Source organism: Perna viridis, chromosome 5 (assembly GCF_037379345.1).
Source record: "Perna viridis isolate PV_CMFRI_1.1 ecotype Kerala chromosome 5, ASM3737934v1, whole genome shotgun sequence".
In the NCBI taxonomy this organism is placed as follows: domain Eukaryota; kingdom Metazoa; phylum Mollusca; class Bivalvia; order Mytilida; family Mytilidae; genus Perna; species Perna viridis.
In genome coordinates, this window is record NC_142449.1 from 35258755 (window position 1) to 35274912 (window position 16158).

Here is a 16158-nt window from a genome sequence, read left to right on the forward strand (position 1 = left end):
CTGAAATCCAAATTAAAAAAACACAGACAGAAATTTTCAAAAAGTAACCAATTTATAAACAATTTCGAAAATAGACCATTATTCCAAAATGGTAGGGACCCAAATCTCCAAATTAAAGAGGGACTTCTAGAGGTTAGTAAAATTATATCAAAATTTCATAACAATTGGTCAACCACAACTAAAATTATCATATGGAAATGAAGTGTTCACATGGGACAACTGCACCAGAAAATTATATGACCACATGAGAGTTATTCCTACAGGAGTAGCTAAATGTAAATAAAAGCAGACATACAATGCAAAATGACAAATAGACTATCATGGACTTTTCAGTACTTCAGTTGAGGAGAGCTAATAATAATTCTAAAACTGGCAAAAATAAATATCAATACAACAAATGCAATTATAATTTTATTATACCAATCAAATTGCATAACAAACAAGAAATGGTCCCTTTAGATTATTAATTAAGCCACTGAGATCTCTTAAGGACCCTAGACCATCCCTATAATTATGTACAATATCTATTGATATGTGCAATTGAAACCATGATCATTCCAAGAGTTAGGGGACCAACATTTGATTCTCTGTGTGTGTGTGTGGGGGGGGCTGGCAAATTTTTGGGGTTAGAATATTACTTTTTGAATCAGATTATTTCCATTTCACTAGAGTTCACTATGTGATGTATCTAGACTGAAGTCAGAAAATGTATTTATTTTCGAAGAGGTGTAGGCCATAATATTCATTTCCAATACAATACCCCCACCCCAGAATCAAATAGTGGTCCCTTTAGACTAATATACATTAATTAAAATCATAAACTTACATTACCTCTACCAAATAGTTACTCAATCTATAGACAAATAGTTACTCAATCTATAGACAAATAGTTACTCAATCTAAAGACAAAAAGTTACTCAATCTATAGACAAATAGTTACTCCATCTACAGACAAACTGCTACTCAATCTATAGACTGATAGTTACTCATCACACATAAAACCTAAACTGCACCATTAAACATGCTAAATGTATTGCACAATCAATTTCCAAATAACTTATATAGGCAATTCATTCTAGTTGCTAAACACGGGAAAAGATTCATAAGGGGGAGGGAGCAATTGAAAATTGGGGGACACTTTTTTTTGCATGAAATCTGGATTTTTTCTGGATATTTGGTCAAATTGCCTGTCTATAGATATTTTTTTGTTATTAGTTCTTTCTTCAAATACAATGCTAAGCCACACATAACAATCATATATTTGCTCCCTTAATCTATAAACATTAAAAGAAAGACTTTTTTGCATGAACAACTAAACACTGTTGTATAATAAAACATAATTTGCACATTAGAATTGTCAAATATGAATAAATCAATATGATAAAAGATCAATGGGCAAATCATTAGATGTCTTTTTTTGTGGAGGGGGTTTGGTGGAGACTAGGACAAAAAAAATTAAATAGCAGAACCAAATTTCTTGACAAGGTGGAAACAAATGTTAAAACAAATAGGTATGGTGAGAAAATAAAAAATCAGGTCAGAAATCAATGTGAAAACTACAATTCAAAATGATATTCGTGTACATTGTATTTGCATCTATTTGACATTTAAACCATGAAGTTAGATTACCTCCCCTCACAAGGATCCAATAAAAGTTATCTTCCTTCACAACACATTTACATGATACAAAATCTTTATACATGTACTATAAGTTTCAACATAGTGATCAGAAAAAATGAGTTACAAATTCATATCTAATGGTTTCTCCTTATCCCTTTACATCTATAGGTTTCTCCCTAACTTCAAATTTAATGGTTTCTACTTATCCCTTCATATCCCATTGTTTCTCCCTATCCCTTTAAATCTAATAGTGTCTCCCTATCCCTTTAAATCCAATGGTTTCTCCCTATATCAACCTTACAGCATGCTTAGCATCTACAGAAGTAAGAAACATGTATTGAAAGTGTGATATACATCTACTGTTTCCTCTTATTATAAATAGATTCATCTTGATGTAAAACCCACATACAATATACCAATGTACCGGTAACAAGAAGTGGAATACTTAGAGAAGGTTGGATATTTATGGCAGGTCAAGTTGTTGTTTTTTTTTATTTAATAAGTGCCTTACATCCTGTTATCATGATGCTTAGGAAATGTTTTGTTTTATATAAAAATTAAAAAAAACTACAGTAGCATAAAAAAACCTGATGGTGAAATACTTCACTATTTCAAGAAAAGAAATAGCACTGTCGTTGTTATAAAATATTGGAAAAAAAAAGATAAAACGGTAGTTGCCTAAATTTGAATCAGACCCTATTCAGCAGTTACTGAACAGATTGAGAGGGAAATAAAGGGAACCAGGATTTGAAGGGTAATCAAAAGAATATATCCAATGGATAACAAGACAGGGAAAATAGACACATGAAATAAACAAAATAACATGTACAAAGAAGCAAAAGTAAATGAACAACCCAGACTACACTAAATGGGAGCATGGACCAGGTGCACCGGTAAGGTAAGTGTCCTTTTCTTTTCTAGAAACACTGGCCGAGTTGCTAATAAAATGCCACATCTGTGGTAAATGAAAGAGGAAATGAAAGCTATTACACGGTAAACAATCAGTTCTCATGGTGCAGATGGATACATCATAATGATCCACGAGTTCACATGCTCACATACTCATATCCTTGTTTTGTTTGTACACTGCAATACACAAAAAGCCTACAGTTTGCATGAAGTCTTATCATAAGCCATTGAATGGTAGCCATTTAATTGCATTAGTCTACAGTAGGTAATTTTCTTGGGTCCTTATTTTGTCATTTTTTAGGGATCTGTCAAAAAACACAAAAAAAATGTCCACCAAATATTTACTCTGAGTTTTTTAGTTGTAATTTATGCACCACTTACTAAAATTATTAAAACCTTATAAATTTTCATCTAATCTTTTGCTTCAAAATCGCCAAAGTTATTTCTCATTGTAAACTGTACCTGTGTCTTACATTTGTATAATGTATGTAAGTTTTCATCAAATAAACTTACTATGTTTCTCATTACTATTGTTATTTGATCTGTGAGAATTAAGAATTTTTACTGGTAAAAATACCCATACTTCTATGAAATGTGGTCGGTAAAAGGAAACATGTTACTCATATTGATAATTTTATTGGAGTTCATTAAAAAAAAACTTGCATTTTTTTTCAAAATGAAGGACATCTTAATCAGCAATTTTACCAAATACAAGCACAACTAGGTATATCAAAAGTCTACACCAAAAGACAACAAATTTACAGCCTCGACACGATTTGTTGCGGAGGGACAGACAGTGATTACAATAGGAACGTCTGCCAAATAGTCACAAAGCCCTAATTATTTTTCACAGAACTGAATAAGTAGTTTTCTCTATTAGTAATTCTTGGTAAAAATATACCATCAAAACAGAAAACCAATCTTGTATAAGTAAATGCTGTATATAAATAGTCATTGGTCAATTATCAATCTTAAATTCAAAAACAACATAAATACATGTAATTTTAGCACAAAAAAATAAGAACATAATTGGATGACAGACTATCATCTTCTAGATTTTGGATGTCACACTTTAAGTTTCTCAATCAAGCATGAAAATTAAAAACAAAAATATGTAAATGAATGAGTATAGCAAAATAAATTAATAGTAACCCCTTAAGGAAGTAGACCTAGTGTAAGGGATACAACCCTTACAAATCATTGGAATCTTTGTATTCAGCATTTTACATCAATCTCATGTAATCATTAAGTAACTTAGACTGATTTCAATCTGTTTCAAATGAAAGCTTGATATGCTATGGTGAAATTGGAAATTATACAATCATATCACTGATTTCATGAGTTATGTCCCTTACCCTAGGTCTACCACCTGAAATTATTGTACTGTGACACTAAAACAACCATATATGCTTAAAGCTTATATACAGATAGTGAAATAAAAGTTTAACATCTTAGGCACTAAATGGAATGACAATTACCCCGTGTAAGGAACAGGTATACTTACATGAGATTTTTGGCCCATATTTAAAATGACAACTTCAGCTGCCCAGCAAGCTTGTTAAAAAATGCTGAATCCTCAGAATGTTCACAGGCAACAACTCAGCATCAATTCATCAAATTAAAATTAAAAACTTCCAAAAACTTCCAACAATTTATTTGTTTTTATCAAGATAAAAAGGAGTGATGGGCCAAAATCATCTATCACTGTACCTGAACCTTAAATAAATTCAGAAATAATTGTGATCATTTGTCTTGAAGCTAATTCTGTATCTATGTTCTGCTAATAAATTTAGGCAATTAGAATAATATGTTCTTATACAATAGTTTTTTTTTTAAATTATAATTTAAAATTAAAAATGGCTTTATCAGTGCTCTTGCAATGCTAGAAGTTGACTGGAAAGCTATTTTTCGACTAGGTGCCATCCTACTCAAGCAATGTCAGAGGTTATCTGGCAAGCTATTTTTAGTGCCATCCTTGGAATATGGAGGAACTGAATTCCAACCTTTTAAATTGTAGAAGTAGCTTTATCAGAATTACAAAATTCAACACGATTAATAATATCAATCTTAATTTTGAAAATCTTTATGCCTCAGAAAAACATAGATATTTAGGTTTACATACATGTAATGGTATTACATGTAATACAGTTTTTGTTCAACCTGTATATGTAATGCAGGTGAAAATCACAACATTTCCTGAATTCACTGTTGCCTAACATGAGCTTTCTGACTAGTTTTTATGACTTATGATTTGGTTTCCCTGGTAAATTTCTATACATATAAACTTGTATAAAAATAGATACATCAATAGTAACTTGTAACATCCCACAGATCCAGAACTGAGCTGGAGCTTGTCTAACAATAAAATAACCAGTCTTAAAAACATCACCACACGTCCAAAATCCAACCATCTTCTTACTGAAAAAAAAAATACAGGTTCTCATAATAATAATGCAGTCAGTGTTAAGTCCAAATTTTTTTTGGTCAAATTTCTTAACAAATGAATGCATACAGCCATTATCCAGAACATGTTCATGTATATCTGGATAGTGATCTAAGAACCATTTTTATAACATTCTGTGTATGAATCAGGCAATGGGTAGCACATCCTTTTTCTCAAGATCCTGAAGCATTTGTGAAGTAGATATTTTTCACAAATGCTTCAGGACCTTGAAAAAAAGGATGTGCTACCCATTGCCTAATACTTATACAGTTTTTAACTAAATTTGACCTATCAATATCTTAATATGGCTATAAGTTGCTTGTTAAGTGGTGTATATGAATCATGCACATGTACCAATACTTTAATCATAGACTTTATGATATTACCTCATGCCTTGTGTGGATTTATTGGTAAAATTTCTATAGAACTGTGGTGCACCCAACATAGCCTCTGCAAACACTGCCAAAAACCCTGTTATTTCTACTACATATACATTGTCTAATAATAAGTATGTAAAAACTCCAAAAACACCAATAAATGTCAGTGTAAATTGCACATAGCTACTAAAATCTGTCCACCGCCAAAAATGTTCCATATCACAATCTGAAAAGTGAAAAAAAAAACCAAATGTTTATTCGATATGATGGAAGAGTTTAATTAAGAATTGGTTGTTAGTTATCTACAGAACTGTTTTAAACATAATTTAAAGAGAGTTCAATCCATGAATCACACATAGTGTCCAATATACCCCCCTCCCCAATATAGCACTGAACAATGCTATTCTATTCTATCAGCATAGAGCTACCAGCTTGAAAAAAATCTAATGCACTACAAGCACTCTGCTTTTATGCTTTTTTAATAATTTTTTTTTCAGACTATTCAGCTTAAGGGGATAGACCTAAGGTAAGGGACATAACTCTTACAAATCACTGGAATGTTGGTATACAGCATTTCACATCCATCTCATGTAAGCATCAAAGTAATTTGGACTGATTTCATTCTGTTTCATATGAAAGCTTGATAGGCTTTGGTGAAATTGACTATGATATAACCATATCATTGATTTCAAGAGTTATGTCCTTTACTGCGGGTCTACCTCCTTAAGGCAGTTTAAAATATTAATTCTGAATCTAGCATGTTTGTGCATTGTGTCTATAACTGATGAATTTGCAGTGATGAGGAAATTGGATAAGGTGAAAGACATCCATTTAATATTGTTAAGGAACTTTCTTTCTTGGACTGAGTTCAACTTATGAAACTAGAAACATTCATTATAACAACTTTAATAACTCTTCATCAGCTTAATAGAATTATAAACATCACAATCCATGTACACCATCAAAATAATTCTTCCAGATATCAGAAAGTAACTGTAATGAGTGAATAGAATACACCAAAATGTGACCAAACAAACACAACTTTGAGCTCGCACAGTATAATTTCCATCAAGACATTCGCTCTTTACTTCTCCATCTTTGTTAAATACCATAAGTAACAATGCAATAGCTAATGAATATATTTCATCAATTTAAAGAAGTAGCCTATATAAAAATCAGACAGATGATTGTTGCATTTCAAAATCTAACAAATTTTACATTTTATTATTACCAGTTATTTTTAAAAAAAACTTACAGAACACACAACTATCCTTAATTTGTAATTTGATTGTTGAAGTTTTAAGATAAGATCATTTAGAATGTGTACCAAATTGGACCTTTGCAAGAGTTATCATCCTTGATTTGGTTGATTTCAGTTGAAAATGAATGTATGGTTAACTAAATATTACAGATCTGATTACAGAAATTACTATTGTTATGTCAATATATATAGCATGAAGACCAAAATTCATTGTTTTTTCATTGGGTTTTTCTGCAGCATAAATCACCTCTACTATCGGCAGTGCCTGAATTTTATATGAATTGGTATTTAAGTATTTGAAAAAGAATATACATAATTTTAGTTTTTTGCTCCTATGATATAAAATGAACACAGAAAGCATATATTGAAGAAGAAAAATTTTTCTAGGCTACCAATTTTCATGAATCACTAACTTCTCAGATACACTGAATTCAAATATAAAAATACCATTGACATTTTTTTAAAATAAAAATAGGAATTAAAAATGAAACTAATGAAAACTAATACCAACAAATAAAACTACATTAAGCAATACACAACTTTTTTTATTAAATTGTTAGACAATTTGAAAATGTCAATACATTACAAAAGATTTTTATATGTAGCTTTTAGCATTGTAATATACAAGCAGTAAAAAAGACAGGTTATAAACAGATTTAAATGCTATGAATAAAGTATCAGAACCAAGCATTAACTAAAGTTCTTGTCAAAGAAGTACCGGCATCCTTGTAAAAGGGTAATCAAAGGTTTAAGATTTTTACTAAATGGGTAAATGTGGAAAAGGCCATATAAACCCACAACATTAATTTTTCAAATAGGAAATGAGGGAAACAACAAAATTACTGACCACTAATCCGATTCATAATCAACTCAAGTCCAAAATAAATCTGGCAAAATAGATATTACACCAACAGAGCTGCTGGTACCGCAATGGTCCTAACTTGGTACAGGCACTTCAAACAAATGGTGGGTTAAATCTAGGTTTTAAAGTGTGCTAAACCTCCCTCTTCCATTGCAGTGTGACTATACCAGTGGTGATTAAAAAGCATTTGCATGCTACTGTCATAATCAGTAAATCTGCGGTCACATCAGCAAATAGAACAATTTACAAAAAAACAATCACTACTCATTGTTTTAGAAGAAACTGAGTATTTTTCAACCAAGAACTGATATCTAAAAAAGAATTTGGTAAGAGACCTTTTTTTAAAAGATGCATATCTTCATATCCCAGATTCAGGAATCTGTTATTGCAGATATTTATAAAAAATAGATTAAAATAAATATATATAGCTACAACCACAATTTTTATTAAGGGACCAATCTCAAAATTAAATACTTGTATCTGTGAGGTGATTGAAAATTTTGGATTACTTTTTTTTGGACCTTCTTCACTGTGAAACTGTAGAATTTATATTGAACAAAAATGCAAATACTTTTTAGAGATTCTTTATGAAACAAAAGTAAACACACCTTTAAGTAAGCTCTAAAAGACCACAACAACAGAAGTAATAAAATCCCTCAGGTTGATATTAAAAAAAAATGGATCATGGTAATACAGATTTTGTGATACATCATGGTGGTGTATCCATCTGCACCATGAAAATTGATTTGTTCAACGTGTCATAGTTTTCCTTTCCTCTTTTGTCTACCCCAGGTTTAACTTTTTATGAGCAACTTGGCGAGTGTTTCTAGAAAAGCAGAGGACGCTTACCCTACTGTAGCACCTGGTCCATGTTCCCAGTCTTTAGTGGAGTTCGAGTTGCTTATTTATTTTTGTTACTTTGTATGTATTATTTTAGTTACTTTATGTTTTTTGTTGTGTTTGTCTGTTTTTCATGCCTGGTCTTTGTCTCTGGATTACATTCTTTTGATTTCTGCTAGAATCTTGGTTCCCTTGATTACTCTTTCCAAAGATTAAATACTTTTTTCAACACTACAAAATAATCATTTACAAACTAGCATAAAACTAGAGGCTCTAAAGTGCCAGAACAGAACCCATAAAAATATAAATTAAAAAAAAACTCAAATGATACCAGAAATAAATTTAAAATTCAAACACACTAACTCCTAGAACTTTTGCAACTTTTGAGACTTATATAACCCTGGCCTTGAGAATCATGTCATGAAAAAAAGCAAAAAACTATTATTTGTGTTGCTTTGAGATAAAAACAAAAACCAGTGGAAGCAGTCAAATTTCCTGCTTCAAGGACAATAACTTAGATGAAAGGGTCATCTTACAACTTTGATCCTATTGAAAATTGTATTTTATTCAAATTTTATTTGTAGTTTTGAAGACAGAAGCAAAAACAACAGCAAAAATGTAAAATTTCCAAAGTCAAGGGCAATAACTCTTAAAAAAGAATCATTGGATGAAACAATGAAGCAAAAACAACTAATTGAGCTGAAAAGAAGGGAAATATTTACTTTCTACAACTTTCATACTTTTCAAGGTATATTTGAGACAAAACAAAATTATCCTGATTTTCTCAAATCTAACATATTGGCCATGTTTGTTGCCTTATCAATACAATCAACATAACTGTACATGTAGGGTGCTTTGGGCAAAATTTGAATTCAATATTACTTTTGATTTTAGAGGCAAAGAGGTTTAAAAAAATGTTTATAATAGTGCCAATCATTGGCAGTACACTGAAAGAGCAAAAAAGAAATACTCTGCAAAATGCGGATTTTATTTCTCTTTGAAAACAATGTACTTAAAGAAGATTAATTGATGTGGATTGAGGAGTTACATCTTGAAGCAGAAAATATTGCATATTCAGCAGGTTAGCTAAAGCATGCAGGGTCAATAAAAATGACAACATACAGTTCCATGCTAACACCAATTAAAACATACCAAAAAGAGTGTGTTGTGGGTGACTAACTCGATGAGGCACACTTTCTGCAAATTTATATGTTTCAATTTTAATAAAAATTTAAATAATAAAATTTTAAAAAGACAGGTTTCAAGAAAAAAAATATAACCACAAAGGCAAAAATAATGTTTTGTTTACCAGGAAGTAAATTATGCATCCTGGGTTTGTAAGCATGCCATTTTTTTTCATTTACATTGGAAATTTTTTATTCCAAAATCTTCCCTTGTCCACATTTGACAATGAAATACATGATTATGAAAAACTTTTATCAATGAGTGGAGACACAATACACAAACTTACAATAGATTTACTTTTTAACAGAGGAAAGGAGAAAGTCACAAATACAACACTTTATCATTGCCCCCTAAACACAGGTACTTGGGGCATGGACGGTTCCAATCACCCGTTATTTCTCAAGAGCCATTAATTTTGCCTGATTTGTTTATCTGATTAAAAATCTTATAATTGCAAATTTAGAGTGAACTGCTAATCAATTTTTACTAGATAGTGGCATTTTGCATTTGCTTTGTGATACATGCATCTTTAATGAATGGGCCAAATAATCAGACAAAAACAATGGTTCTTAAGAAAAAAGTGGATAGTTGGAACCATTAATGCTTAAAGTACCTGTGCTTAAAAACATGCAAAAAGCCATTGAGTGTTAAACATTATCATATTCGGACAGTAATATTTTACTCCATATTTTGAGCTCTAAACATATTCTCAAATTTTGTCACCTCTGAAATGCAGATACAACATAGATACGTGAATAACCTAATTTGATTGTTTATTTCTCATCTGGGAAAGAAAGGTTGTTTTCCGTAAAACTTGGTACTGTGACATCATAAATATCAATCTGTCTGCAGTCCCCAATTCAAATAGTTCCAAACTAAGTAAGGCTTTGGTGAAGGGACAAATCCTAATTTTGATTTTAATTAATTAGAAATTACATTTTAAATTTTTTACCCAGTTATGTTAGCATAACTATCTTCGGGGCAGTTCACGCTTGTTCATAAACCGCTTTGCTGTTCAAGAAGCGTTAACTGCCCGAAAGTTGATATTTTGCATAACCTAGCCAAAACTTAAAAACAATCACTAAGAAATTTCCATCTTGACATAAATATTTTGAAAATCAAAATATCTGTGTTTGTAGTTGCCAGTAATATCCAATAGTTCAAATTTTCATCAACTAGGACACATACTTGGCAGATACTGACCCGAAAATCTGTGTTGCTTGCTAACTATTATCTCTGACTTCCTTTTGACATGCACACAGAGGTGTACAAGAGCCATCATGGCAAAAATCATAATTACACTCTGGGCTAAAAGTGGAAGTTCATAGTGTTTACCGAACCTGAAAAACATAAAGATGAAATCATATTTACAATCTGTGCTAGAAAAAGTGCAAGTTCATTATGATAACCAATCCTGAAAAAAACGCATATAGATGAAATCATAATTACACTCTGGGCTAGAAGTGGAAGATCATAGTGTTTACCAAACATGAAAAATCATAAATTATACTGTGTGCTAGAAGTGGAAGTTGCCTATAGTGTCGGTCTAGTAAAAAATAAAAGATTTTGGCTAATGATTTGATGTGCAGTTCTCATTGTTTTGGGCTAGTGGAATAGTGTATAGTACCTACAATATGGGAGTTAAGGTTTTTTACACACAGTCTTAATGACTGATTATGGTTTAATCTTCTATGACAGATATTTCATGCATTTCAGGATGAGATTAACAATTTATCAATCAAACAACTGCTTTGAACTCATCTAACAAGATGACCTTGATTTTTATCATATTATCTCACAGAAGCAACACCCCACAGGTAGACATGCCACCCCACTCATACACATTACTATGACTCTGAGCTACCAGTCGTCACTCTAACTCCTTAAGTAATGTGCTTTGACTACCAATTTTAAGGTCTTTGATGTGACTGGACCAGGGATTGAAACAATAACCTCCTGCATCCGTGGCGAACATGGTATCCTGAGACCACCAAGGTGGTTCAGTCTTAATGAAGTCAGTTCGTAGCTGTGCTGCTTGAAATGTGCAGATTTGTCCTGTTTTGACCACAAAAGCCAATTTCTAGTTGTACATTAGGGCAAACCACTGGCATTTTTTTCAGGCAGAATTAGGCACTGTACACCAACTTATTTTTTGCTACTTTCACAGGGAAGAAAAAGCCGGAAAATAAATTTGTGGGAATAAATCTCTTTGTAAAAGAATACATTTTGGAAAGAATGTAAGGCATGAATTTTATCACCTGTAAAATTAGATTGGCATCCAAAATTGCAAAAAACTATCAATTCACAAACCAGAACATAATCCTGAGTATATTGGCTATCAACAAAGTTAAGCAAACAAAGGGAGAGAATCCTTCTGCATTTCCAGATTTCTGTATATCTCTATATTGAGGTATGAATGGTACAACTCCACCAAAGATCATTGCTCCCTGGCAAGCCCAACTTATGATGTTGAGAATGGTAAACTCGGGCATGTTTCCCTCCATTAGTACTTTAGCACTTTGGACCATTTTGTTGTCAGTCATGGTCTTGTTATATTTTCTGTACCACTGTTAAGTTTTCATCCTAAAATGTAAAAAATAAATGCATAAAACAGAAGGAACTGTAAAAAGACCAAGGGAATAACCTGCCGAATACTAAAACATATTCTCCATTTACTATTCAGCAACACATGTACATGTACATATATCTAAAAATCTATAAGTAACTCAACCTGTCAGATATAAGTCAACTACTACAGTAAATATGCCATTCAAAACTCATGACAAATCTATAAAGTAAAAATGATAACTTCATTCTATAACCAATCAAAGTGCTGTTAGCACTGAAGGTTTTTGATTCTTGTGGAAATCGTAGCATGAACAAAATTTCAAAGATTACATGATGCAAAATGAAACTATGACATACATTTGCATTTCATATGTTATCTAAAACTGTTTTTCCTAATATGTATAAATAGAATGTCAATCTAAACTACTGCTTTCTGTAGTTTAAACTGTATCGATAGTTTAACAAAATCCAACTTCAAACACATTTACAAATTTTGTTGCATTTCACCTTTTTCATAATTTTTTATACCTGTCCAAAGGTAAATTTGCAATCACATTTAAAACTATTTCAACAGAGTATTATCCTATACTGTAACTATATACTCAAATGGAACCAATTTCAGCTGAAGAAAATAATTTCCTTGATCAACATAAAAAATTTTCAAAACTAGACACTTTTTGTCCATTTGAATTTTCCCACCAATTTCACTCGATAAGAATTACTGCTCTTAGCTTCCTGTTTATTTATTAGTCATAAAATATTAAAGATAGGATAGAGATCTCGACTAATAATTGTGTTTAATGCAGTATTATAAATACATTTAATGTTTCTTGGCACATTACTACAGTACAGGAATTTTATACCTTAAATGCAAGTTTATTACAAAACATCTTTGATGGCCAAAATGGAGTTCCTCAAATCTTCACTTTATTTGAAGACTTGATATTTTTATTTGCAGGAATAATCCAGGGTTTCATTAATTTTTTTGCAATGCAGGTACCTTTGCTTTTGTAGGCAGTATGTTTCACCATTTTCTTTTATAAACATAATATAAAGTTTTAAATTCTGGAGGTACCTTTCAATAGCTTAGACAGTTAAGAGTTCCTGGTACTGTCTCTTAATGAAAAGCCAGAATAATAGAATATTACTGAGCTAAATATTTGCCAGGTTATAAAAGAGGTTATAAAAGATGTACTGAATGATACATGTATGAAAGAATTGCATTTGGACTATAATTTTGCGTAGTGTTCTGAAACAGTTGGGAAGTTCCTGGCATAAAAAGACAAAAACAAAAAGAACATTTTTTGTTAATTAAAAAAAACATGCAGGTGTCTATTTACCTGACATTTTATGTTAACCTTACATATCTGCATTAACCTATAAACAAAAAAATGAACTTATCCAATGAAAACATGTAAGATAAATATAAAATGTAGAATCCAAGATAAATCAACACCTGGTTTAATTGGCTCTAAGATTTGTAGTCAAATCAGCATCAATTCAACGGCAAGTAAAATCAGGACCTAAGAAAATTGTGACTTATAACTTCCATACTCACAGCTGTCAAAGAGAGTCCAGTCTTATCACAGCACTTGTTACTCCCATAGTGGTATTAATTCAATGTGGATCCTGAAAAATTGGAAAGATCTTTTAAAGACCCTCAATTCAAGATTATTATCAGAATATAATAGCATTAAAACCTATGATTTTTCAACATAGTATACTTCTATTCCTCATACTCAATTAAAGTCCCGACTCAAAAACATAATACATCATTGTTTTTCCAAAAAAGATGGTACACCTAGATATAATTATATAGTTCTTGGTAGAGAAGCCTCATACATTGTAAAAAATAATTCAAAATCATCTTCCAAATATACAGAAGATGTTTTCAAAATTTTTGATCGACAAAATATTTGTCCAGTGCGGTGGGTGCATTTTTCAACAAATGGTCGTTATTCCAATGGGAACAAATTGTGCTCCTCTAGATGCTGACCTATTCCTACTCTTATGAGGCTGACTTTTTAGCTGATCTGATCCGAAAGAAAGAACATTGTTTGGCTAGTTCCTTTAATCTGAGTTTCCGCTATATAGATAACATACTATCGTTAAACAATCCTAGTTTCGGGGACTTCATACATTACATCTACCCCAAAGAACTTGAGATAAAGGATACTACAGACACTGTGAAGTCAGCCTCATATCTTGACCTACACTTAGAAACTGATGGTAAAGAAAAACTATTGACCAAACTTTATAACAAACATGATGACTTTTCATTCAGAATTGTCAACTTTCCTTTCATCTGTGGCAACATCCCTTCAGTACCTGTGTATGGAGTTTTCATATCACAACTCAAACGTTATGCCAGAGCTTGCCGTAACTACGCTGACTTTTGTATCATGCTAGACTTCTTACAATTAGGCTTCTGGAACAGGGTTATAATGCTACAAGATTGAAGTCATCACTACAGAAGTTTTATGGTCACCATCATGAACTTGTGGATTGTTATGGTGTATCCATCTGTACCATGAAAACTGATTTGTTCATCATGTCATAGTTTTCCTTTCCTCTTACTTATATCCTGGACTTGACTTTTTATGAGCAACTTGACGGGTGTTTCTAGAAAAGCAGAGGATGCTTATCCTACTGGTGTACCTGATCCATGCTCCCAGTTTTTAGTGGAGTCAGTTGCCAATTTTTTTTCGTTACTTTATATGTATCATTTTATTTACTTTAAGTTCTTTGTTGTGTGTGTATGTCTGTTTTCCATGTTTGGTCTTTGTCCCTGAATTCCTTTCTTTTGATTTCTGCTAGAACCTTGGTTCTCTTGATTACTCTTGAGCAATTTGTGTTTATTTTTCTGTAACTATATTTACAACTATTACTTTATCTTGACAGGTTGGAGAAAATGCGCAAGCTGAGAAATGACCATGAAAAAGGGGATTTGTAAAAGTGTCATTCTGTTTTACTGTACAGGACTGTATAACAATAAATATAATCTTGTTTTTTCTTAAAACAATTAAGGGACTGTCCATGTAGAAACCGGGTAGTTCCTTAAATACGGGTGGCACTAGTTAAATTTAATCCCATTATTTTTTGTTCCAACGTAATGTTTAAACTCATTAAGTAAGAAAGATTTTTCAGCTTCAAAGTTCCCTAACAAATCAACTAAATCATGAATAAATCAATGAGTTATTTACCTTTGTTGGAATGTTTCTAGTGCATTCCATGAATTTTTTTTCACTCTTACTATTTCAGTAAATTATAAATCAACATTCATTTCTTAGAAAACAACTGTATGTTTGTGAATTGATGAAACTGAAGTTTTGTATGTGCCACTACCATCTACAATGGTCAGAGTCTATTTAGTTGATATATAAAAATACATAAAATCAAATATTACAGGAGAAATTATGATAACTTGATTGAGAAATTTCTATCTTTTTTAATTAATTTGAAAAAAAAAATCATGGTTAATACAATAATTGTGTGCCTAGATGCAACATTTAGTTGCTTACATCACATACTAACATCTTACATCTTGGTACATGACTCATGTATACACTACATACATGCTTTACAGTACTTTAAATCATATTACATACACACTTACACGACCCATGTACATGTATGCATCTTCATCTCAACAGATGAAATCCTTACTTAAAAATGTAAACATGTACCCAAAAAAATGTACAGTCATGTCTATAGGATTTTTTTCTGAGACAAGCGCCTGTGCATTGGCACCAGAAACTTAGTGGATATTTCCACAAAGCAAAGGACGTGTAAAAGTGTGAGAACGCCCTGGGTGGCTAATATGATCTTGTAAGGTTAATTATCTTCTCTGAGGTCGGGGCATGATTCGTAAAATAAACGCCTGTATTGATTGACCCGTAACCGTTTCGGAAAGATGAGACTGATTTCTAAAAAAAAATGTTTCTACAGTTCTAGTAAAGGATCATTAAACGTTAAAATTCTTTTATGTCATCTACAGTATTGTTACACACTTCACAGGGTCTTAATTCCTTCGTTTCCTCAAAAAAGTTTATAGTGAAACCGGAAATGAGCGACACCGAGTGCACTAAGTTAA

The 16158-nt window shown here is 31.7% G+C and overlaps 1 protein-coding gene across 5 annotated transcripts; it reads right to left on the reverse strand.

The window, feature by feature from the left end:
• Positions 1–398: 398 nt before the first annotated feature.
• LOC148617235 (solute carrier family 66 member 2-like) lies at positions 399–16158 on the reverse strand. 5 transcript variants are annotated; one of them, XM_088584746.1, is made up of 7 exons: positions 16076–16129; positions 13406–13442; positions 11808–12080; positions 10686–10837; positions 9465–9509; positions 5359–5575; positions 399–4947 (listed from the first exon to the last, which is right to left on the reverse strand). In XM_088584746.1, the coding sequence occupies exons 3-7, from the start codon at positions 12038–12040 to the stop codon at positions 4767–4769; spliced, it is 828 nt and encodes a 275-aa protein (XP_088440872.1). In that variant the 5' UTR covers positions 12041–12080; positions 13406–13442; positions 16076–16129; the 3' UTR covers positions 399–4766. The 5 variants fall into 5 exon arrangements, with proteins under 5 accessions (XP_088440872.1, XP_088440874.1, XP_088440871.1 ...); XM_088584748.1 differs by lacking the exon at positions 13406–13442 and having other exon boundaries at positions 10701–10837; positions 16076–16158; XM_088584745.1 differs by lacking the exon at positions 13406–13442 and having other exon boundaries at positions 16076–16158.

Bases quoted from the DNA above. Each gene is read 5' to 3' on its own strand.
- LOC148617235 (XM_088584745.1), bottom strand. From the start codon at position 12,040: ATGACTGACAACAAAATGGTCCAAAGTGCTAAAGTACTAATGGAGGGA. The intron at 10,838-11,807 runs GTTTGTGAATTG...TATGTTTTTCAG, and splicing joins ATACTCAGGATTATGTTCTG to GTTCGGTAAACACTATGAAC. The intron at 9,510-10,685 runs GTATGTGTCCTA...ATAAATTTGCAG, and splicing joins TTCGGGTCAGTATCTGCCAA to AAAGTGTGCCTCATCGAGTT.